We start from the raw sequence: 25,409 nt of genomic DNA, 5'->3' as shown, positions 1-25,409 counted from the left end.
CGAACTCATGCAGAAGTGGCTTTAGCTTCTCAGTGCAGTGCTTTAACCCGCTGCGCCACCAGGGAGGGCCAGGACGACTATTTTTTATACTCATTCAAATCTGTTCTATTTGCTGGAAAGGTAAAGCAAAGGAGGTCTTCCTGTATGTGGCTGAGTGATAGTGATAGTCACTAAAGAGACAGCCACGAGCTCAAGCATGTCTAGTCCCACCTCAGGTACTGTGGTGGTGGGAGCCTGCAGTCACTACACCTGAGGGGAGAAATCTTACCCTGTCAGAAATTTAACAAGGCTATAAAATAACTTCATTAGAAAAGTTATGATTTATTGTCTCAGATCAGCAATGTATTGAATAGGAAAAAAAAAGTTACAAAGAATGTGATTTTTGTAAATATTATAACCATAAATTTTGGTGCCAAGTCACCCTCAGGACATCATTCCCTAAAGAATTTCCTGTGAAATTCACAAATACATGTTTGGTGTCAAATGAAAACTGTATGTGTTTCAACTTGAGATGTCAATGATTATTTCTTGAAATTTATTAACATGCTGAAATTTTAAAATATTTTGCTCATTTATTTCCTCAGCTTATTGGACCAGATTCCAGAGATGTTTGCAGACTCCAATGAAAACGAGACTGTCTTTGCTCCTGTCATCCAGGCTGGCATGGAAGCACTCAAGGTGAGAAGTCATCTCTTAACTGCTAGTAAATCAGTTTAAATACACACACACACACACACACACACACACACACACACAACACTCAGAGGAAGTTTCACCTATGAAAGAGGTTGCCAGGTTGCCAAATCACCCAGCAAATCAAGGAGGAGGAACTGGTCCAGACCATAGCGCGCTCCCAGCATCTGTATTCCAGCTCTGTTAGCATCTTAGCAGTTGATTTGGACAGGATTTCCAGTTTAACTCCTCCTCCTAGCTTTTCTGTGAACTTTATATGATCTAGTTTTAAATTACTCCAGTGCTGTGTGAACTACCAGATACAGAGAGAGAAGTCTCCCTCCACCCCTTTCCTGCCCTGGGGTTTTCAAGCAATGTCCCCAGCAGTCAGGGCATGTGTGACATCAGACAAATGAAATAAAAGCAGAGATAAATTGAGCCTGTCTCTGGTTGGGAAGCAGAACCCAAAAACTTTGGTCTTTTTCCTAGTAATGGGCACAATGTGAGGAAGGCAAAATTACTAAAAAGCACTTTTTTTTCCTGAGTCTTTATTACCTTGGTATGAGAATAATACCACTTTGGCTCTGATTGCTAATTCTTAAAATTGAAGTATAAATTTTATTTTTCAAGTTAATTACCTTTTAAAATGAAATGACTAATAATAATAACAGTGACAGCTGCAATAATAAACAGTAACTCAGGAAGAAGTCCATGCGAATTTTGCCTTTAAATATCACAGTTGGCTTGTAAGTACTGTGATTCTTGCCTGGGTTCCTTTATCTTCAGAGTGTTTACTCATTGGATCAAAGACTTGCATGTATCTCTTAAAAAGCCATGGGATACATATGAATGCCATGTAAGATTTAAAATAAATGTATGGCATAAAGTGACTTGGAGATGTTAGTCTTACCCAGTAGAAGCCAACAGTGGTAACTGGTTGGGCTGCTGAAAGACTTGAGAATCCCTGTTATATTCAACATTGCTAAAAACAAGAATGTTCCATTTCAGTCTGAGAGCTTTGTCATTGTTCTTTCTTCAATAAGTTATCTAGAGCCAATATATGAATTTTCTCATATGAGGTAAGTCATTGATGGCCCCACTCATACTCAAGAAATTAGGTCCTGGGGTAAAACCTTATTCCCGCAATTCATGTTGGAGAGGCAGGAGCAGCAGATGATCCGCTGTAAGCTCATGTGTAGGGTCGAAGGGAATGTTGCAGGCCTGGCTTCTAGTGGCCCAAGTCCAGGATTCCAGCTCAATCCCATGTTCCATTTCTCAGAGGGCCCACACCGTCTAACAACCTTGGCATCCTCAGGAGGTCCACCGGCAGTTTGAGCAGCATTCTTGAACGAGAAACTATCTAAAGCAAGTTTGCGTGTGTGCCCTCTGTGATGTTGGTGTCATTTGTTATACGCTGCTGGAAAGCCACCGTGGTCTTCATACCCACAGTGTTCTTGGAGGTAGCTGCCCCTGCACTGCACCGTCAGTGTGGTCAGCATTTACCAGAGGCCTGTTCACCTCCCCCAGAGTGTCTTCTGCATATTGTCTTTTGTTATATTTGCAATCTTATTGTTAGAGTAACATAAACTTTTACACCCAAGTTGAAAGCGAGACAAAAAGCAAAAACACTTCCCAAATATCAAAGTAAGTGGAAATAGTCCTGAAAATACAGTGACCTCTCTTGAGCACAGGTGAAGGGCTTTATAGTGAGCTGCCTTTGTAAGGTGACCTGGGGTGTGAGGCCAGGGCATGCACTTGCCTTTGTCCTGCCACCACTGTCCAGTCAGAGGTTCATCACCCTCCACTGCCACAGAGCGCTCAGTATGGCGGTAGTCCCTCGGCTAACTAGGTGTGGAGTCACGAGTTAAAGGGCAGGTGCTTCTGTACAAAGCAGATGTCCGGCACCATTCTCATTTATCAGATTCCCTGTGGTCCTGCTGATTCTGCTCTGGCCGGTACTCGGGAGCTACCAGCCGGAGGGTAGGCCGTTTGTGCTGCAGTGAGCGTGGCTTTAAATGAACTCACTGCAAATTTGCATACTGAGCCCATACAGCTTTGTACGCTATTTTGCACTCAGAGTGCTTTCAAATGATGGTTTAATATCTTGACAGAAGTCAGTGGTTAAATGATAGCACTATGAGGAAAGTTTCTTTTGGAGAACCTCATTAGAACATGCACCACTCAACTTCTTGCATGTAGAAGAGTCATTGCTGGTTTCCTGTATTCCATTACTATAAGAATCCTAAGGCATGTTTCCTTTAGCCGTAACTACCAGGAGAAGCACTGATAATACTTACGGCAGATTTTTTGTTATAATCATTTAATTTCCTGGCTTTCTTATTGATTTCTGATTGTTGACATTTTCTCTGGCAGACTGATTATATCTGTGTCCTTAAAATAGTCTTTCTCAGAACTTTTCTTGTAGATTATTAATATGAATAACAAGTTTGTGAAAAAATTTCCCTTGCATCTGACAGAAACATTTTAGGTGGTTATAATATTCTGTGCCAGATATGGCTACTACAGAATAATTGGGGTTTGTTTGCAGTTTATGTTTTTTGCCTGACAGCAACATTACTGTTTGAATGGGAGAAAAAGATTTTCAAATAGGGTGTGCATGTGTGTGTGTGTGTATGTGTGTGTGTGCCTGGCAGGTGTATGAATCCATACACATGTTACCTTACAATGTTTTGTGTCCTGTGTGACTAAAATCAAATTTAAATTGATGTAACATAGATGGTTATAAAATTGTTACCTGAACTTATGATTGGCTAAGAGCTAACATTTTTGAGATCTTACAAGCTAGTATCTAAGTACTAAAGAGACCCCAAAGCTCATTCTCTGTTTTTTCAACCAGTAGAGGTGTATTAAATGCCTGTGTTCTCTAAGGTGAAGTACTGTTCCTGCCTCTAAGTCCACTTACCCTCAAGTATGATCGAAGAGACTGTAAGACAAGATGTTTATTGCTTGTGTTCCCAAAAAGCGCGGGGATGAAGGGCAGAGGTAACTTTGGGAAACCCAGAGTGCTCTGGTCAGCTGAACAGCAAAGGGTCAAGGAACGAGGGTCTCATCCCCTGTGGACAGGAAGTCGGAACTGAAGGAGATGAAAGCGTAGCTTTTCTTACTGTAAGTCCCAGTGAAGACGCTTCAGGCCTGCACTCCCCCATGAATTACAGCTTCACCCCTCTCAGATAGAAGCCAAGTGAGATCTATACTCCGCAGTTGTAATAAACTTCATGAAACAAAGTCGAATAGATGAAAACTAACAAAAAACATGTGCTGATGTGTCACAAAGATAAAGAGGGCCTGTCTGGAAAGCCCTGCCACATGCTTTCTCAAAAGTCCTTGACTCGGCAGCGGGAAGCTCCACACAGTCTCCTGCTGTGCTGCTGCTTTGTCCCCAGCACCCTGGTTTTTAGGGTCTTTCAAAACCTACATCTCCTTCAAAATCTGACTCGCATGACTCAACTATATGTGAATTTCTGGCATTCTCTTTCAACTTTAACTCGGCCAAAGCACATTTTCTGATTTAGCTGTTAATTCCACCATAAAACTAAGTAAGTATAATGTGAAGTAGGAATTTGGCAAAGCATTGGCAGGAAATGACCTTTAGTGGTTATGCTTGAACTGTATCGTTATGGGGAAGTCTGTCTTTAAATTATCTTGATATACACCTAAATTTAATTTCAAGATGATGCATCACAGCAACATTCCTTCCACAAGTGTTTATGGAGCATAAATTTCTAAACTATCTATAGATTAAAAGACACTAGACCCAGTGGGGGTTGGGGAAGCACACTGTAGAGAAATCACGTGGGGTTTTTCTGTTTCTGGGGAGCCTTTGATCTGGAGAAGACATTAGGATGCATGAAGATGTAGGTACCACTGTTAATTCTAAAATAGTGGTAGCTATAGACATATCTCTCAGAGAAAAAGACAGTGGAGCTATATTTTGGACAGAGAAGGCTCCCTTTCTTAGACTTTGCCATCACAATAACAATGACATTTATCCTTCATCGAATCTGTCTGAGAAACTCATATGAGTCAAGTTAGATCTATTGGTAAAAAGTTAGATCTTAGTAAAATACCACTTTTATTGCTACATAGGGAATTTTTAATATGTATGTATTTAATGAAACTGAGATCCTAAAACTAGTAGGAAAATATAAGGGAAAACAGATAAATATCACTACATTTTTCCAGTAGTGAGTTTTATTTTTTTATGGGCCTTGATTTTTTCCCTTAATCAGTTGGTACATGTGTATTTAATTATGTGTGTGTGTGTGGTCATAGTTATTCATATTTACTAGGTTATTGAATTCACACAATTTTTATGTAGTTGCCACTTCTCCCTTATACATTAGGTAACCAGGCATTAGAGAACTTCATTAATTTGCTGGATACACCCAGCTAATAAACTGGCTAGAATTAGAATCTAATAGACAGGAACTAGATCCCACATTCTCAATGTCCATGGTTTAAAATGACAATACTTCTATGAGTGGAAACTACCTAGGTGGATAGAAGTTTTGACAGTGAATTCCTTAGTGGTACCAAGCGAGCCAGGCCAGAAATGCTGGGGAGAAGTTGGACTTTCAAAAATGTCTTATACCTTCTCTGCTACTAGAATTAAAACGAACAAAAAGTACTTTTACTTAGTAAAGGTTGTAGAGATAAAATGAAAGGCTTATAGAATTTCAAGGTTGTTATCATACTTCACATACTTTTTGTCAGTATTACTATTAATTTTACTCAGTTTGGTCACTGGAACTTTACTAGCCAAAACGTGCAGGTAGGGTACCTGCATTTCTTCATCCGTCTTTGCTTTCTTCCTCATTAATGTTGTATCTGTCTCCAATTCTCAGTAGGAGAGTTGTGCAGCCTTAAAACCACTGCTCCCTGCTGGCCCAGCAGAGACATGACAGGACTCAGGTGTGTGAGCTGTGACTGCAGGGCTGTGGCCCCACCATGTGGCTCACGCCACAAAGCGTTATCATAGGGTCCCTCACTAGGGCACACTAGGACAGTGCGATGTGATTTGACTCCATCTGTTCTTTGAGGAAGGTGTTCACATCCTAAGTGCACCTTATTATTTGTAGCAAGTAACTTACAACACACCTCACAGCCAATCCCGTTAAATCCAGCCTTACAGACATCAATTCCAGGCTGAAAGGAGGAAACGAATTCCAAGCTGAGAAGACAGAATCTGCAAAAAGATAAGGAGGTGGTTGGGGGTGGGAGATAAAGCTTGTAGCATATTCCAGGAAAGCTGAAGCCTGTGTGGCTGAAATTTCCGGTCTGAGGGGTAGCAGGTGGAGAACTGTTGAAGCTTTCCCTGTAAACACAGAGGCAGACCCATCTCTTGGGGCCTCAAAGCTGACATTTACTGGCTGTGTCACCTGTGCAATGGAGTGAACCTCACTTTTCCTGCACATGCAGCCATACTTCTTTCTTCCCTAGCTTATGAGCAACAAATAAAAAGCATGTGTGCAGAGACTCACACACAGCTACACGCAGCAGATGTTGGTAGCAACTCATCTCCATTTCCTGCTTCCTGTCCCATTCTCCCGCCGACAGCTGCCCTGCCTTGAGAGGCGGCAGATGGTTTGGAGGAAGACTCGCTTGGAGGGGCAATATAGCGTGTCATTTAATTTCCAGAAAGTTTACTTGGTAGATTACTTAATCTACCAGGGATTAAAGTTAAAATCGCCTTAAATAAAATGGCAATATCCCTAATGCCAGCTTGACTCTCACGGAGGGTCAATCATCTTTCTGTTGCCTCCCAGAGCTGGTGCTGTGTAATCTTGATCACACTGTCTCCTCCTGTCATCTGACTTGAGCTGGTTCCTTGTTTCTGCTGTTGCTACAGCACTACAGTCGTGTGCAGCCTTTCTTGAGGTACCCTTCTGGTTTCATGCACGTTTCCTAAAGGCCTCAAGGAAATGCTGCTGCTGCATCAGGATCCGGGGGATTCTGTCATTTACTTTTGCATCACAGGATTCCCCTGGCTCTCAAGACCACTCTGTAAGCTAAATAAGGAAGTATTCTCACTGTCACATCCCTTGAGTCATTTTTAAAATCATGTTACATAAGCCTGTGTTTAGATAATGGTTCTTCCATTTATTGCTTGAACACTTCGGGCAAATCTAACCGTCTTTCAGCCTCTTTTCCCAAACTCTATAGTGGAACAACAAAAAAAATATCTACCCAAGGTCACCACAAGGATTCAGTGAGAGAAATGCAGTGCTTTGCTCAAGGAAGGTGCTTATAGTTTGACTTATTCGAATTCCCTTAAAAGAAAATTCCCAGGGCCCTCCCTGGTGGCGCAGCGGGTTAAAGCACAGCACTAAGAAGCTAAAGCCACTTCAGCATGAGTTCGATCCCCGCATGCCCCGGAGGTGACCCACAGGGCACAGCAGACCTCTCCTGACCTGCCCGCTGCTCCCCTCAGCAGTGTACTTCGTCGATCTGCCTGTTCTGCTCCCCGCTCTGTCTCTGGTGAAGCCTCTCACCTCCCCTGCACCTCTGGCCTGTACCCCAGTTCTGTATGTACAATAAATAAATAAATCTTTTAAAAAAAAAAAAAGAGAGAGAGAGAGAGAAAGAAAAGTAAACTTTTCCACTCAAGGTGTTGTCTGTGACTTATTTTTATTTCTTTAGGCAGCAGATTGTCCTGGGAAACTATTCATCTTCCATTCCTCCCTGCCAACTGCAGAAGCACCAGGGAAACTCAAAAACAGAGATGACAAAAAACTGATTAATACGGACAAAGAGAAGGTATTGTCCTTGGAAGTGAGCATGTGTCAGTTATTAAAGGGGAGTGAAGAAAAAATGTCTCCTTTGTGCAAGGAAGAAGGGGTGATGCTAAATGGAATGTCAAAGTCCAGGCTGTGTTACATATTCTAGGGATAACTTGAAGTACAAATAATTCCAGAAATTTTACATGCCTGGAAAAAAATGGTGGCTGAAATATACCTAAATTCCAGTAAGACCTCAAGTTTTCTACATGTGTAATCCGTTTGCGAGTCTGAGTGAGTTTCTGGAAATGGGGGAGGAGGGGAGAATGCAGAAAAAAGAGAAAGTGGAAGAGGGACTGCATCAGCTGATGACATGTCTGGGGCAGGAAGTGGAGGAGCCTACACCTCACAGTATTCTTCACTCAAACCCTCGGGTCAGGCAGCCATGGGGCAAGTCAGTGGGAAGGAGAAGACCATGACGTGGGCGTCCAGCTACTGGACACCAGACGGGCTGCCTCACCTAGGTCTGTATTGGGGGTGGCAGGAGCTGTTGGAGTTGTTGGGGGTCAAGGGGAACCCCTCTCACACCAGCATTTCACACGGCCCGAGCCTGGCACAGACTGGGTGCTCTTAATACATCATGGTTCATTTCTTTAGCCCAGTTTGTGTTCCTGGAAAACAGATTCTTTTCATTAAAAAAAAAGTCAATTCAATAGAAATGTCAAATCTAAATCAAAACTATTCTGTGGCTTTCCGTTTGTGCATCTTTTCCTTCAGACACTTTTCCAGCCCCAATCCACGGGCTATGAATCACTGGCCAAGGACTGTGTGGCTCATGGCTGCTGTGTGACGCTCTTCCTGTTCCCCAACCAGTACGTGGACGTGGCCTCTCTGGGCCTTGTGCCTCAGCTCACCGGAGGAACCCTGTACAAATACAATAACTTCCAGGTAAAAGCCAGCAAGTCTTTCCCCTGGGTTTTCTATGGTCCTTTCCCTTGGGCACCTACATGGTACCTTAAGCAAACCATGCTCCTGGCTGACACATGTCAACTCAAGAGCCAAAAGAAAAGTAACACCATCTGATACTTGTCGTTCTCCTTCTGTCTGACTCATACTGCTCAGCATGATCCCCTCCAGCTCCATCTGTATTATCAAAATAGCAAACGTTTGTCTTTTTGATTGCGGAGTAATATTCCACGGGGTATATACCACATCTTTTTCATCCGCTCATCTGTCTTTGGGCACTTAGTTTACTCTTTCCTTAACTAGGCTATTGTAAATAGTGCTGCAGTGAGTGTGTATCTGTATTTTTGCATCAGTTGGACTGATTCTGAGAAAGGGACTTGCTGGATCATGTGATAGTCTATTTTTAATATTGTAAGCAGCCTCCATACTGCTTTCCATAGCGGCTGGCCCACCTACATTCCCACCCACAGGATCTGGGTTCCTTTTTCTCCACATCTTTGCCAACACTTGTGGTTTCTGGTATTTTTCATATGTGAAGTGTGGTATCTCATTGCGGTTTTGATTTGCATTTCCCTGATCATAGGGATGATAGACATTTTTTAATGCACCCATGTGTAATCTGTATGTCTCCTTTGGTTGTCTATTTAGCTCTTCTTCCCATTTTGTAATGGGGTTGTTGTTGTTTTCTTTTGATTTGTATGAATTCTTTGTAGATTTTGGATATTGGCTCCCTGTCACAGGTGGAATATAGGAAAATAAAGGATCAGAGAGAGCAAAATCTATAACAAACCCGAGAAGCCTGACTGGGGCATTGAGACTAGGCGAGGAGGAGAGCAGAAGGAGGCGGGCAGGGAGCAGGGGGCACAGAGGCCTGTGGAGGGCGCGGGAGTCTTGGTGGGTGTGAAGGGGAGATCCTGTATCTTTAGTCCTTCATCATAAAGTAACGTTGCCGCATTTAAAAAAGAAAGAAAGAAAACTACAGGTGCAGGTCAGCTACTGCTTCCCTAATCCTTGTTTGGGACAACAGATTAACCTCATTCAGCCTCAGAGATTGTCGCTAAGCCTCTATGATGTGGCAGAATAGGTTTCCTATCATTTCTTTTTTTTCCACTTTATAATCAGTATACTTAAGATACTATTTTTGAAAAGCTGCTCAATATGTTTTAAATTGCTGTGACTCCGAGGTCTAGCATTATACCCTTTGCTTCTATCAAGAGGGAGTTTTTAAGAGAATGAAAATGCCAGTGTATAGAGGTCTGTGGGGAAGTGAACTTGCCGATGCTTCACCCCTGACTCTGACAAACTCACACTCAGGCACAGGTGGGCACTGTTTCGATTTATCCTGTGAACCTGCACCTAAAAATCTTAACCTAGTCAGGGCAGGACAAAGTGTGGCGGGAGCACAGTGAGAATAGAGGGATAGGCGTGCCCAGGTGGGTGTGGCGTGGGGACCTCCCTCTGAAGGCTGAGATCCTCAAGAGACGGAAAGTGTGTGCCTGCAGGAGATGCTGCCCAGAAAGGGCCCCGAAGAGGCTGCCCTGTGCCTGTGCCCCTGCTTTCGTTTCCTAAATTTGCTAATGATGCAAGTCACCTGCTCACACCTGAGGAACAAGCAGTCAGGGGGTGCCTCTCATTTCTGTACCCCCACCTGGAAACATGGAGTAGGAAACTGTGTCCCCCCAACAAATACGACAGTTATACCATCTAGTTTTACTATCAATAAGTTCCCTTGATCTACTTGTACATTTACATGACAAAATAGGGATTTCATAAGACCAAAGATTGCAAGTGAAAAACAAGTGAAAAAGATTTAAGACCCCTTTGCAAGATTTCGTGCTGAAAGTAAGTTTTGATGAAGATTGAAACACAAAATGGCTATTTTAGGTGTTTTGCTGCCATCTAGTGGAGACTGACCAGACTTTATTTTGTAGATTCACTTGGATAGCCAGCAATTTCTGAATGACCTCAGAAGTGATATAGAAAAGAAAATAGGATTCGATGCTATTATGAGAGTTCGTACTAGCACAGGTATGAATTTTTATTTATTTTATTTTCCAGTAATTCTACAGTTACTGTATAATTGTTTCCGCTTCAGGTTGATAGCCGAGCAGCAAAGGCAATAGGAAACAATACTTCCCTTTTTCTTCATCCTTAGGTTTCAGAGCCACTGACTTCTTTGGGGGGATTTTTATGAACAACACCACCGATGTGGAAATGGCAGCCATAGATTGTGACAAGGCAGTCACCGTGGAGTTCAAGCATGACGACAAGCTGGGTGAAGACAGCGGAGCATTAATCCAGGTTATTTAAAACCTACTTATTTCCATAGTCTGCTTCTTGCTTTGGTGCTGACAGTGATCAGTGGGGAGAGTAAAATACCACCGACTGTCAGTCTCTCCGCAAAGAAATTCAACTCTTTCTCCAAAGATAAAAGACTGTTGATTGGAACACGCTGCTGTGTATTCACTATACTCTGATTCACACATGTTGCTTGATGGAAGTAACAGTCACGTGTCATTGCACAAGAGTCCATTGTGGTGGGTCATTTAGGCATCAGGAGACTGATGGCCAGTGATGGCCCCTTTTTCAGGCTTCAGCTCCCATTTACTTTGCTCCTTTGTTCACTTGTAAACAGCGTTTGACTTTGACTTAGCCATAGCCATAGAGCCTTTGAATTAAAACTGCAGTTGTGTCTAATGGTCATAGTTTCAGATACTTACTATCACCTTTAAAGAATGGAGCGAGATAAGCACTGAATTGAGGAAGTACTCTGATGTTCTTTAATCTGAGATGTTTGGGGAAGATGTTTGATTGTATTCTTGAAAATTATAATTTTCTTAAAATAAAATTTTAAGCTATTATAGGTCAGTAGCTTAAAATACGTTGCCAAAGCTGGTTGTGTATTTTTAAGGAGAGTGATCCTTGCGTAAGACTATAGGGCAGGAATGTCATTTCTGGACATGGACCCCTTGTAATAAAATCTTAGATGTGTGACATGCAGACTAGTTGTAGAAATGCTAACACATACTCACATTTGAGCTAATTGGGGATAGCCCAATCAAAACTTAAACTTAAACCAGTGACATGTTACATAGAAACCCAGTCAGTGTGTGAATTGACTTCTTACTTGTCCTGTTCAGACTTTAGCAATAATAGAAGAGATTTTGTGGAGCAATTCAGAGGTCTTTTGTTGTTCCACTGTTCTGTCAGTGTAAACAAGATCAAGCTTGGGCAGTTATGAGCCAGGAAAACACATGTTCTCGGTGTTACCTCTGCAGTGTGCTGTGCTCTACACAACTGTCAGTGGCCAGAGAAGACTTCGGATTCACAACCTGGGCTTGAACTGCAGCTCCCAGTTGGCTGACGTCTACAAGAGCTGTGAGACAGATGCCCTTATCAATTTCTTTGCCAAGTCAGGTAACACTTCACCAAGCCTTGCGCACCTTGCCCAGCAGCTCAGCCAGGCTTGCCAGCTGGCTGAGTCAGTAGATGACAAGGGACGGTGGGGGCACAGCCGCCTGGTGGGTGGATTCTGAATGTGTAGAAGCAAAGGGTGAGAGAGAAGACGGCATCGCTAACGTAGGTTAATAATGAGGACTCACTCGGGCCCAGGCTAAATGCTTTTACTTGAGAGTTCCCAGAGTTCTACGTGGAAGGTGATACCTAAACTCTTCACTGTGAGTGTCTCCTCTGGCAAGCAGGGGTGAGGGGAGGGGTTGGGTGAGCTCTAATGTCAGACTGAACTCACTCATTCATGCCATGATACTCGGGAAATGGTAGGAGCCCAAAGCGGAATTCTCTTTAGCACCTCTCTACCTCCCCATTCCCATGTCAAGATTCTATACTCAGGTTTCGAAGAAGCACCAATCCAGTTCAGGATATTAGAAGAAGGAAAAGTGGTGTTTCTTTTTCTCTGTGTGTCAAATTCTGTTTCTCATATTCTGAGGGAAAATCTGGACTAGTTGCCTACAAGCCAGTACAGGCAGCCCATTGTTCTTCAGTGGCTAACTCATGCTGGGTCATCACACTCAGGAGAGCATTAGCAAGTGACTCTCACATTTTTTTTTAAACACTCCTTGGTGGATCATCTGAAGATGTTTTATTATTATTATCATTATCATCATTTGAAGGGAACCATATACAAACTACAACATTTTGATGCCATTTTCATTGTTTTGTGCAAATAGCTTTTAAAGCAGTTCTACACCAGCCCTTGAAAGTGATCCGAGAAATTCTCGTTAATCAAACTGCCCACATGCTGGCCTGTTACCGAAAGAACTGTGCAAGCCCATCTGCAACTTCCCAGGTAAGCTGACGTCGGGGCTGTGAAGGTGTCACGGACCACTCTGCCCCTCAGCATTATTGAAGGCTTAGATGCCCCAACCATTAGATACCACCTAGTAAACCAAGAAGAACTGTGGAGATTTTTATAGCCAATATTAAAAAACATTGTGGCTCTTTTGTCCTGATTTCTGTGACCGGCCACAAGGAAGAACGATGAGAGGCAGAAGGGCTGAGCAAACAGAGTTTATTGCTCCCGGGCAGCAGCTGAGACAGAGCCCCTAGGGTGGGGTCCGCAGCTACTGCCAGCGCTTAAGGGAAAAGGGTCTCTTATATAGATTCTCGGTTCAGATTCCAAAGGGGTGACTCATCGCTGTGCCCCCAGATGTGAGACCCATTTCACTATCGCCCTTATCTAGTCCCACCTGTAGGTAGCCCCCAGATGCGTTATCGCCCTTATATGGTCACACAGGTAACTGTTGTGTTACTGCCCCTATCTGGTCACACTAAACAGTGGCTCTACAGGATGCATGAATGAAAACATGTATACATAATGGATTGACTATTACCCCATGATGTATAAATAATAGAATAGAACTAAGAAATGTCCTAATATAAATGACACACTCTCTCTCGTATGTGAAGATGGATCTTTAGATGTGAAATATGTGTGCTTAAATACACGTTAGGCATTACCTATCAAAGTGGACAGGAGCTAATGACAGTCACAACTTTTTTCTAGACATAAATATAATTAACGTATTCTTTATGATTCAAGGTTAATAAGAGGTATGAAGAATGTTGAAGGAATGGCCTCTGGCTATCATCTAGTGATTTGAACTTTCAGAAGATCCTTTAGAGAAACATCAGTTAGACTCTCGTGTAGAGGAAAAGAGTAGAATCTCACATCCGTGTTATTTGGTGTCTGTTCTCTTGTCCACATCCTTCCCTATGTCAGAGGTTCCGTGTTCGTCTTGTTGTATTAAATATCTGAGTATAGAATTTAGATTAAATGAGAAGATGGGGAGCACAGGTAGGAAAACTTTCTGTTTCGTTCACTGTCAGAAATGGTGCTGAGAAGACATCTGAACCCTATAGCAACAGAGATAATACAGATAAATTTGGGGGTCTAATTCATAATTGGTTAAAGTAGAAAAAATAAAGCTATTTGCTTGGACTTTTCACTGAAAGTCCCAAATTATTCAGTTAGCTGTCCATTCATTCATCACAGAAGCACCTCATCAATCCACACATCTCTCGTCGGAGACTTGCTGCACGGTAGACTCCAGTATTGCTGCTTTCCTCAGAGCTTGTTTAATTCACATGAGCCCACCAGCTGCCTGGATGGAGTCCAGCTGTGAGCTCCTGGCCACCCCAGTGTTACTGTTTGTCTCAGGGCTGTGGGAATGTTACTCTGTCTGCAGAGTTTCACTCTCCACAGGATTTTTGAGGAAGAACAGGTACAGTCAGCATCCTCTCCAGAAGTTTACTTGCTAATGTTAAAATGATTGGATCCTCATTTGGGGAAAGAAGAAATAGCTGTCAGTTCCTTCTGATTTAAAAGTTAAAAGCTTTGTCTCTACCCTTAGATCTCTATACATGTGGTTTATTTCTGGAATAAAATCATGTCAGTGCCAAATTTCCTCTGAAAAAGTTGATAGAGATCATTCCTTTTTTTAGGATGACATATTTATTCCTCCATAAAAGCACATGTCAGGTGTACCTTTCAACTAATGCTGTACTTTGAAACAGGTAACATAGAAACTTTATGATTATCCATCAGAGTCTAGGAAATACAGTGATTACAAAACTGTTAGTAACCATAAAGTATTAAAATAGACCATAAAATAAAAAAAAAAAAAACAGAAATTCTGAGGTTTGAGGTTTTGAGGTTTTCTTCAGATAATAGCTTGAAGTTTTCTTCAAATAGTGTGACTTCAGATTTGATACCCTTCCACAGCTCAATTGTCAGAAACAGTATCTGTGGAGAAATTCCTTCAGGAATTCTACTACCTCACCACAGAGCCCAAAGTTTGCTTGACTCAAGTGAGACTGTTAAAGAAGGGTGTACACCTGATTATACCTGGGCAGGAGAAGTACTGAAGGGGACATTTTAAGGAGGCACCCCAGGATAGAAGTTTGGGTAATACATAAAACTACAGGCAACAATCAAACAATTTGTTAAGCTTTTATGGGCAAGGGAAATGAAATAGCCCGTTGCCCTGGACTTAAATATATTACAGCCTGTGTGGGAGCAGAGTGATTCAAAGGGCAAGTCAAATCACTAAAACTGGAAAATAATGACTTGTTTCTATTCACTACAACTTCTTTCATTTAAAAACCCAAAGAAGTGAAGAGTCCTTCAAATCCAGTCAAACTGGATTCACAGGAATTTCCACTCCCTTCCTATAAGAATAGTTTACAGCAGATGGCAAGGTTCACCTAGGTGGGGCAGGCTTGTGGGAGTCATTGTTTTGGCACATCTTGTCCCCACTACCAAGACACAGAACAAGACAGTTTCTTTGTTTTCTTTCGCTCTTAACTTCATTTTCTCCATCCACTTTCCTTCTCTTTTATCTCCTGCCTTCTTTTTCTGCTATTATCCATTCTTCTCTAACCGCATTTTTTAGACCAATAGATATGGGTCAGGATTGTCCCTGGAGTTATTTGTGACCACAGACTTATCATTAGAGAAGCAACTAGTGAAATCACAGGATGCTCTTAAAGACCTGTACCTTCCTGCCTCCATATGGGAATCTAAGAACATTCTTGATCCATAAACTGGCCCCTAAACCGAGGCCATGTAAAATGGCCATCATTTGGCTCGTGCACCTTTGGATCATCATTTTCCTTGGTTGAAAAAGTACCCCATACCAAATATTGTCAAACAGAAATATGCTACTGAGAAAATCAGAAGAGAGAGTTGCACTCAAATGAGAAAATACACATTTAGCTGTCTTTGGTTCTTCTTCTTTTTTTAAAGGACAGTAAAGCAATTTATTTAGGTGCTTAAAAATGAATACAATAAAGGGCGAATAAAGAACATAAAATCACATAGTACAACAGTGTGTCATATTCATGTAAATGAATACAGTGGAATATGCTTAGGTAAAGATTCAATATCCAAAATACAGTATACAATAATTTGCTTCAATACAGCACTTGCCTACCAATCTAAAAGATGTCCTAATTAGTAGCTTTAAGGTCAATTCTGGGCCCTCCTGGTGGTGTAGCAGGTTAAAGAAGCATGAGTTCGATCCCCGCCTGCCCCAGAAGTGACCCACAAGGTGCAGCAGGCCTCTCCTGACCCGCCCGCTGCAGTGTGCTTTGTCAATCTGCCTGTTCTGCTACCCGCTCTGTCTCTGGTGAATCCTCTCACCACCCCTGCACCTCTGGCCTGTACCCCAGTTCTGTATGCACAGATAAATCTTTAAAAAAAAAAAAAAGTCAATTCTTGCATGTGATTTTAGCTTAAAAGATTTTAGAGAGCATCTGAAATGCCAGTTTTTGTTTATGTCAGCAGTAATATCGTGAATATTCAGAGAAGGAAAAAAAAAAAAGAATATGATACAGGAGAGCCCAAATGTAATCTTCTATGGCTGCTCTGTAGCAAGATTGTGCAAGGCTAGATGCAGAAAACTATATTTTGTACCAAAAGTCCATACTAGCATAGTTTCAAGGTTTCCTGTTTAACCTAGATGTAGTTTGTCACATGGCCAGGGCCAGGGCAACAACTGAAAAAGGAGACATCTCTGACAGATACACAACCACAATACCGTCAGCATCGCTAGGATACCGAGAAACTAGTCTAAAGGATCATACACATACACATTTCACCCATCCAGGCTGTGTATGTATAAAAACTGGTTTCCCAAGGTCTCCATGTACATCGGCCCCATAGCTGTCATGTGTCCCTGCACCACTATGTGAGTGGGGATAAAACTCCTCCAGGGCAGCCGACCAAACAATTTACAGGTGTCTGATTCTCTGGAAGATTAGAAGTTGAGAGAGAGCGAACAGACTACAAAGTAGAATTTTTCTGAAATAAGGTTTCCTGAACCAGTTCGAACATTCTGCCTCACACATACCTTCCTTGGAATGTCATGGGACCCATGAGGTTAGGAGATCTAAGTTAAGGAGTAAGCCCGAAAAGAGCCCTAAGGGAAACTTTTCTTTCTTTCTGGTAAGTGTCTTGTCTTTTTTTTTATCATTAAGAGAGGGAGTTTAAAGGAAATCATGAATTTCTAGACCAGATATTTCTATTTGCGAGTGATTGTTACTGTCATGTGTTCCTTTTCTTCTCAACCATCTTTCTAAAATTGAGTCAGGAGAAGGTTAATGTTAAGAGGTTGAGGTTAAGGCAAATAATTTTTAATCTTACAAAGTACAGATGATTATTTTTCAAATATTTAATACATCAAGTTGTGTTTCTAGAATGCCACCCTGTATGGCTAACCAAAGGTAAAGAAAAATAAAATTTAGGGCTCACAGTTAGCTCTCATACTTAAACTAGGAAGCAGGCGGTGGGGTAGCAGGGTCCTGGCCTTGCCTGTTATTATTCTGTCATGCTGCACCTCCGTTCCATTAGAGCCCCTGTCCCGGGTTGTGTGTAGCATCACAGTCTCTTGTTAGGGGTCATCTGTCCTTTGTGCCAGTGGATCTGAGCCCTCTTGTGAGGTGGACTGTGCTGCCCTGAGTGCCTTGCACTCCATGTGTAGAACCTGCAGCAGCGGCGGCATTCGTAAATAGCTGCGGGATGAGTTTATGACTGAATCTCAGGGGCTTGGGAACCAGAAAGGGAAGCTTCCAGGCAGTTAGCAAGGTATTCCCACATGCCGAGGGGGAATTCCCACTTTCTGTGCCCCAGGGCCTGTGACTGGGCTCCCACCTAATCCTTACCACAGTCTCCAAAGCCAGTGATACTCACTCACACATCCCTGGGGACTTTCCTCACTAAATGGCCAGGCATATAAAACAAGTGTCCTTCTTTTTCAGCTTATTTTACCGGATTCCATGAAAGTATTGCCAGTGTACATGAATAGTTTATTAAAAAACTGTGTGCTGCTCGGCAGACCGGAGATCTCAACAGACGAACGGGCGTACCAGAGGCAGCTGGTCATGACCATGGGTGTGGCTGACTCCCAGCTATTCTTCTACCCACAGTTTCTGCCCATTGTAAGTGCTGGGTGGCGCAGCTCCAGTGGGGTCTGCAAGGGAGGCCCATTCATCCTGTTCCAGACGTCATGTGTGGGGTGTTTGAATGCCGCTGTGCTCTGTGTTGAGGCTGTTTCCTCTGAGACCTAACCAGTTCTTTGTAATCCAAGGTGCCAGAGATGGGGAGCCTGATGGCTGATTTCTAACCCCTGTATTCAAACTCGTACTCAGGTGCCAGTCACAGAGCAGTAGGGAAGCGTAAATTGGGTCGGAATCAAAGGCTGCTATTTCTATCAAGAATATTAGATGTAAATGATGACAAATGATTGAATTTCAGACAAGATTGTTAACAACCTGTATGCCTGACAAACCAGAACTCAAAGGGACGAGAACATCATCACTACCCCTCCAAATTCCCCTCGTCAAGGCCACTGTTGGCCACAAGTTGCTAAAGCCAATGGACCGTTCTCAGTCCTCTCTTCTGACCCACTGGGAACATCTGCTCACTTCCTCTAGAAACACAACTTCCTTCTTCTGCCATCTCTTCTGTTTCCTGGCCTTTCCTGCTGCTGCTTTTTATCCAGCTAGTTCATCCTGTTCCCAGGGGGTACAAGCTTCTCTTGTCTGTCTACACAATCCCCCTCAGGGGTCTTATCTATCCTAATGGATTTTGTATACTGATGAAACCCATGTCCCGAGCTCCAGTCCTCCCTCTTCCCTGAACTCCGCATGTGACCAGCCAGTCACCTCCTCAACTTCTCCTGGGCGTGTAATGATCATCTTAAAACTGGTCAGGAGAGCACCTCCAGGCTGGCTTCCACTCCCACTGCCAGTTCTTCAAGCCAGAAGTCTTGCAGTCATTCTTAATGCCTTGCTTTCTCCCCCTCCCCTTACATCAGCTCTCCTGTCCAAGAATGGCCACAACGAAACCACTTCTCACCTCTTCTCGAAGCACGATTATTTCTCCTGACAAGAGGCAGTAGCTGCCATAGATCTCCAGGCTGGCGTTCTTGCTTCTTCAGTCTTGTTTTCAGCTAGAGTGATCCCAAGAAAGTACTTATGTCGACTCTAGTGCCCTCTACTCACAGCACTCTGGGGTTTCCATTTTAGTAGTAGAGTTTCTGCTACCTTTGATCAATCACGCTCACCCACAGCTCCCTGCTTCCCCTTCACTCTTTCTGCCTGGCTCATAGTGGGCACCTGTCAAATATGCCCAGGACAGGAGGGAGAGGCAGGAAAGGAGAAGGAAGGAAGAGAAGTATAGAGTTCCTGACTCTCTGGCCTTTGCCTACACAGCACACATTGGACGTCAAGAGCACAGCATTGCCTGCTGCTATTCGTTGTTCTGAGTCCCGTCTTTCAGAAGAAGGAATATTCCTGTTGGCAGATGGCCTAAACATGTTTTTGTGGTTGGGAGTAAGCAGTCCGCCAGAACTAATCCAAGGAATATTTAATGTGCCGTCCTTTGCACATGTTAACACAAATATGGTAAGCATTTCTTTCTTGTTGTTTATGGTGCCGTGCAGATATATGTCATTAGATGTTTTCTGTTCACGTGCAACATGTTTTATAAAGAAGGAGAAACCATAAGGTACCTGGCTCTGTTTTAAGAATGAGAAAGTCTCATATTTTGCTGAAAAATAATTAGTTGGTATTAAGCTGTTTGTATGAAGTATTGTAAGACAATCAAGGCATCAGTCTTAATAGAGGTTGCCAGCCCTCCCAGGTCATTTACTTGGTTATTGTGCTCTAAGTACTTTCAAGACACATTGCATCAATTCCCACAAATCAGTGGGATGGACGTTGTTACCGACATTTTACAGATGAATCGACTGAGGCTCAGAGAGGAGTTCTCCCAGGTAGAGGTGGGAAGTGAGTTCAGGTCTTATGCTCTGGGCTTAGCCCCAGTGCTGAACTCTGAACTCCAGTGGATGCAGAAACCCCCTGTATGTTCAGTTATGGACTGGTCAGGTGAATGAGTTACAAAATGATAAGCCCACAGAATATACTCCTGTCTGTGGCAGTCATCACAGAGATGTGGGTTAGATGTGGGATGAACGACATGACTACTTTTAGATGCTTATGGGGAAAATCAGTTTTTGAGAGCCAGCACTGGTTGCGAGCCTTATTTGGAGACCATGTTGCTTGTCCCGCTTGCTGCACTGGTCGTCCTCCCCTGCTTGTGAGCTCACTCCTGGGGCGCAGCACCGAGCTTGTTCCCCAGGGCCTCACTTTATGTCACAGCTAGCGACTGAAGGCTCACCAGTTCCCCGATGTCTGGGATGGACACACAATAACGTGGAGGAAGGGGCAGGATTAAAATTCCAGGCCACACAGCTAGGTGGTCAGGTTAGAGAGCTGCCTATCCATTATGCATGTCCGGAGTGTGCTTTCCAGGAGCTAGAAAGTGTGCTTACTGCAGGACTAGCTTTCTGAGATTCAGACGTAGAAATGGTAAGATGCCTACATGTGCTTGAAGTCAAGGAGCGATTACAAGTGCAGAGTGCACTGGCGTGGAGGGGCCCAGTGGGCTGTGCTGGAGGACGAGGGCGCCCTGGCTCTGGGTGCGGCGTGGCGACAGGCCTCTGAGGAGGTGGGCGCCTGTGCTTCTGAGTCAGGGCCCGCGTGGCACACCAGTATTACCGCTGAAAAGTAAAAATCAGTGAAGTACAAAAACAAAATTAAAAATCAAAAGCAAAATGAAAGTTCTGCAGTCTGGGAGCTGTGGGTCTGAAGAATGTGCAACATTTAAGGAAGCCCCCTCTTACGTCACAGTAAACGTTAAATGCGTATTTGCTGAGTTGACACACATGTGAAATAGCCCAAGTGACCCCACCACAAGCCAGCAGACTGGTAGGTCTGGGCTTTTATCTTCACGTCTTCTCAACCTTCTCAAAGATTTAAAGCAACCACAGTAATCTTTTAGTAGAGACAGTGGGCAAGTTGACATGCTCACATGAAGTGTATTTATTTTCTGTTATTATTAAGTAAAAATGTTCTGCTATGTTGAAGAACACACATGGGAGGTGAAATGTGAATGGAAATGATGGATTTCCTGTTTTGACAACTTCTATGTAAAATATTGGCCAACCACCCTCATGAGACTTAGTGACTTTGTGGCCAAACACTAACTTTCTAGTGACAAACTCAGACGACAAGTGGCTCTTGGTGTCTTCTTGCTGAGATGCATTGCCGTTTCACTCTGTCTCAGTGGAAGACAGTTTTCATCCTTCACATGCCCCAGAGGCCACATGCAGCTGGAAGTCATGTGTAGACCATTAACCAGATTGCAGGGAAATCTAAGAAGCCACATTTGAGATTTTTAGGATTCAGTGGTCGGTTTTAATGTTGGAACAGTTGGAGTTCAGCTGGCAATTTTCCAAACACTGTTATGCCTCGGAAAGGACCTCATGAAATAGGTCCTTTGAAAGAAGGAATAAAGTACTTCCTTTTCACTCTCAGTTTGCCCTAGAAATACCCATCTTGCCAGGGATGAAGTGTTCTGAAGAATGATCCAGAGACATCCTTTGTATAAAACATATAGCCATTGCATCATTTCACAGGCACAGAGGTGTCAGATTCATGTGAAGGATTTTTATTTTCAAAGCACAGTCCATTTGTGGAAATGTATGTTAATAAGAAATGTATGTTAATAGTTTTGGTTTTTAGGTAAATGAACTAAGCCAATAGTCAAGTATATGGTTTAGAAGGCAGCTTTTCAACATTATCATCTCAGTGTTGCTTCTAGCTACATTTTATATGTACTGAAACTTAAGCCTTGATATTCTTAAATCTTAGACATTACTTCCCGAGGTGGGAAACCCATATTCTCAAACGCTCAGAATTATAATGAGTATTATCCAACAGAAGAGGCCATATTCAATGAAGGTAAGAATGAGATTTTTCCCTTGTGCTTTTTAAAATTTTCATTAAAAGCTTTTAAAATGTATACCCTATAATTTCATAATACGACTTTTTTTAATGGAAAACTCAGACTAACTGCTAAGTATATCTACTACTGATTTCTACTACATATAATTCTCTTAGTAGAACTTAGATGTCATGAAGATCCTCTTCAAGGCTCAAGGCAAACCGGGATCATCAGCGGACTTTGGAAGGGCTGTTCTCTAGTATTTCAATTCATTACAGAATTATTCAGAACATTTGTAAATTTGACTTTTTCAGAATTATCACTTAAATGTTTTGTTATCCCAGTCTTTCTAAGCTCTTCTAGCCTTTTCTGAGTTTGAGTAAGATAATTTAAAATGCCCCATTTCCCTGGGACCTCCCCCCAGGCCCATACCTTTTATGTCAGTCTGGAACACCTGACGGGGGTTCAGCTCATCTGAGTCTCAAATAGCAGAGCAGAATAGTCATACTTTAGCTTTACATGAAGTTTCCCCTGCTCTATTCCCTTCCTCACACTGTGGCCAGATATCTTCATTGCAGGCTTGACAGTGAGCACCACACAAAAACAAAACAAAACAAAAAGAAACACACCTTAAGGGCAGCAAAAGAGCCCCACAGATGAGCAATCTGAACATCCCCCATTAACTTCCACAGAGAAATCAAATTCTAAAGCCATCGGACTCTCAAGTCCTTCCCTCCACAGTGCCTTATCCTGCCCAGTCTCAGCCTGATGCATGTCGCTGAGGCCAGACTGAGGTTGCGGTTGCCTGTCACAGGCTAAAGCAGAGTTGGATGGCTCACTGAAGACGCTACAGCACAAGCTGAAAGAAAACAGCCTTGGCTCCAGGCCCACTGGGTGCCAGGTCTTAACTTTCTCTGGCATTGTCGTGAAGGAGTTGGTTTTGCTTCCCCACAAGGGGGCACGGGGTGGGCCTCTGCACATAGCTCTTCCTCTGCCATCCCCAGTGCCAGCGGCGACATCTGAGAGCCCAGACATCACCGGCCTGTGTCCACCTGTCAGGTGCTGAGGTGTGGTGACAGCATCACCTGCAATTGTTATGTACTTTTTTGAGGTTAGAAGTGATTTGAAGGTTAACCTCAAGCCTGAACCAAAAGAACATAAAGGTGGGATGGGGCTGGGGCTGGGGGGGGAGGGTTGTTCCTGTAGTGGAAGTCCAGACTCACATGGGGATAAGTAGATGTTGTGTTGTAGGTGCAGCACCCTACCCCCAGTCAGACTCAGTAAGCAGCAAGTTCACAGCAGTCAGATCATTCGGACTCCCGCCCTCAGCAGTGAGTCCGCAGGAGGGCGCACTTCGTGGACGGCAAACCTGCCCACTTTCCGCCGCTCTGTCCACTCAAGCAGCCGCATGCATAATTCTGCGTTTTCGAGTAGTCCCATTTTCAATTTTGTGCTATGTATTTAATAAAAATGTATTAATAGAATATGAGGTAAATCACTATAATAATAGAACATGAAGTAATATTAACAGGTAAATCAAAATACCTCAAACATCATCTCAGTGTAAACTCAGTGCTTGGGCTTCACACCCTTTTATATGCTGTTGGCGTGGTGTGGTTTCCAGCCTCAGAACACTTCCAATTTGGACAAGTCAGGTTACAGGTGTTCAGTAGATGCACAGGGCCGGCTGGGGCCTACAGAGCATTAGGTCCTCGAGTGACCTGCGGGTCCTCGTTTTATTATGTTGATAAGGAAAACAAAATTCAGGCCAGCTTGAGTGCAACAATGTTTTTCCAGGACCTGCTTCCCTTGTAAATCCTTTGGCTTCAAGTTACAGTTTCCAGGGAAGTGTGGATGAGTGAGGGGGCTCCTGGACAGCAAGTCCCTAGAGAATGGTGACGAGGAGGAGCAAGGGACCTTGCAGGGGTTCTACCTCTGGGCACCCCTCCCAGCCCCTCCCTGTCCGCCTGCCCCCTCCACTGCTCCCTGCCCAGCTTCCCTCGGGTGGTCTATAGCCTGCTGCAGGCGGCTCTGTCTCATCACTTCCTTCTTCAGCACCTTCCCTGGATCACATTTCCTACCAAAATCCAAGGTCCTAACTGCTCATGTTTCTCCCCCTCCCAGACTTGGGAAGACTGTGTTTACATCCGTGCCAGTCCTTTGGTCCATGGTACAGGGTGCCCCACTATGGAATGCTCGCCTACCCTCATCCTTATGGAAATTCTGCCTTTTAAGGCTTAAGTGATAGTCACCTCTGTTGTGACACCTGCCTGTGGGTGCTTTGCTTCTGTCACCACTTATAATTGTATGTCTTAGTTTTTGTGGTTTGAGGGTCACTGCCTGCCTCCACTGTAAAAATAAGCACTTTCCCAGCATTCTCCAAGGCCTCACACACAGTGGACATCCTGCAGTTTTGGTGACTGAAGCATACAAAATTGAACTATATTCAGAAAGTGTTTAATACCATCTCCCTTTGTTTCCCTCCCCCAGCTCACGATAGTGAAGCAGCGAGAACAGCCAGAAATGCTTTTCCGACAGTTCCTGGTAGAAGACAAAGGACTTTATGGAGGGTCCTCTTATGTGGATTTCCTCTGTTGTGTCCACAAGGAGATCTGTCAGCTGCTCAACTAATCGAACCTTCTCTGTCTGAGGAGATCATCTCCTTCTTGGTGCCTAATTCTCTAGATGCTAACAGGCTAGTTTTGATTTCTTGCTCAGTTTCAGAATAGCTTTCCAAGATGGCACTCAGCACTTCAGCTCTGGTGCTCAGGTATAAAGCCAGTGAAGGTACAGTTTGTACCTTAAAGGGAACAGTCTGTTTCTGATCGCACAATTTTTAACTTGTTGAACGGATGCAGTTTGCAGTTCATGAAAGGCATAGTTTACAGAACTGTAAACATTCTCAATTTTCTTTCTTTGTGCTAAACATATAAATTATTTTTCAAAATGTATAGATTTGGAGTAAAAAGTTGTCTTGCAGTGAGGGGAAAATTAATTTTTACATTATACCTAATTTTTTAAAGCCATGTGACCCCATTGAACACATTTTGCAACTGAAGGTTTGCATAGCAGACTTTTAATAACCTTAGAATCTGTTTCATAGGACAGTTTCTGTTCTACTTGTTTTTTCATAATTATATGTCGTGTATGTTAAAACTAGTTTCCAATTGCTTTGTCTATAAAACTGTCTTTACCAATATTCTTAATGGTTCTCTGTACAATTTTGAAGGTTTCTACCTGTATATAATGGATCTTAACCAGTATCAATAAATCACTTCCTATGCTCTTACTCAGTAGGTACAATTCATTTTTTTAGTTATCTTGAGATTTTTAAAAGCAGTAAGGGTAGTACTTAGTGTCCTAGGGAAAAGCTGTTCAGAGGAATCATTAAGAACAAATTGGGAAAACTAAATTGTTTTTGAGAGTTGGAAAGTAATAGTAAGAGAATAAATCTAGGAAATATCAGAAGTGCCTTGAAATCTTCTAAGGTGATCCTACGGACAAAATAAATTGCTAACTGGCATCATGAGACCATTACTGATGAATATGTCTAAACCTAGGCGAGCAGTTTCTTCCCTGTTTGACTCTGTCATTATTGATATGAATAAATACTAAGTGTTAAGTGTATCGAGTATAAATATGTCCCAAGAATTTCACTATGTGTTTTAACATTTCCATCTTTATCCCTCACAGCAACCCTGTCTTCACATCATCAGCCTCTTGCCCTT

At 43.0% G+C, this 25,409-nt stretch overlaps 1 protein-coding gene across 1 annotated transcript in view; it reads left to right on the top strand.

Moving 5' to 3' along the window:
* Positions 1-24,970, top strand: part of SEC24D (SEC24 family member D) — an 85,566-nt gene extending 60,596 nt beyond the window's left edge. Inside the window, exons 12-22 of the mRNA XM_004686484.2 lie at positions 585-678; positions 7,333-7,449; positions 8,187-8,357; positions 10,307-10,403; positions 10,531-10,676; positions 11,654-11,792; positions 12,563-12,681; positions 17,652-17,831; positions 19,107-19,298; positions 21,609-21,698; positions 24,172-24,970. Of these exons, the coding sequence (XP_004686541.1) occupies positions 585-678; positions 7,333-7,449; positions 8,187-8,357; positions 10,307-10,403; positions 10,531-10,676; positions 11,654-11,792; positions 12,563-12,681; positions 17,652-17,831; positions 19,107-19,298; positions 21,609-21,698; positions 24,172-24,312 (1,486 nt within the window). The 3' untranslated portion in view covers positions 24,313-24,970. The remainder of the gene's footprint in view (positions 1-584; positions 679-7,332; positions 7,450-8,186; positions 8,358-10,306; positions 10,404-10,530; positions 10,677-11,653; positions 11,793-12,562; positions 12,682-17,651; positions 17,832-19,106; positions 19,299-21,608; positions 21,699-24,171) is intronic.
* Positions 24,971-25,409: the final 439 nt, after the last annotated feature.

This window comes from Condylura cristata, unplaced genomic scaffold (assembly GCF_000260355.1).
Source record: "Condylura cristata isolate star-nosed mole 26May11 unplaced genomic scaffold, ConCri1.0 scaffold00021, whole genome shotgun sequence".
NCBI classification, from domain to species: domain Eukaryota; kingdom Metazoa; phylum Chordata; class Mammalia; order Eulipotyphla; family Talpidae; genus Condylura; species Condylura cristata.
Note: the sequence above shows the minus strand (reverse complement) of the source record. Positions and strands in the feature narration are given on the sequence as shown.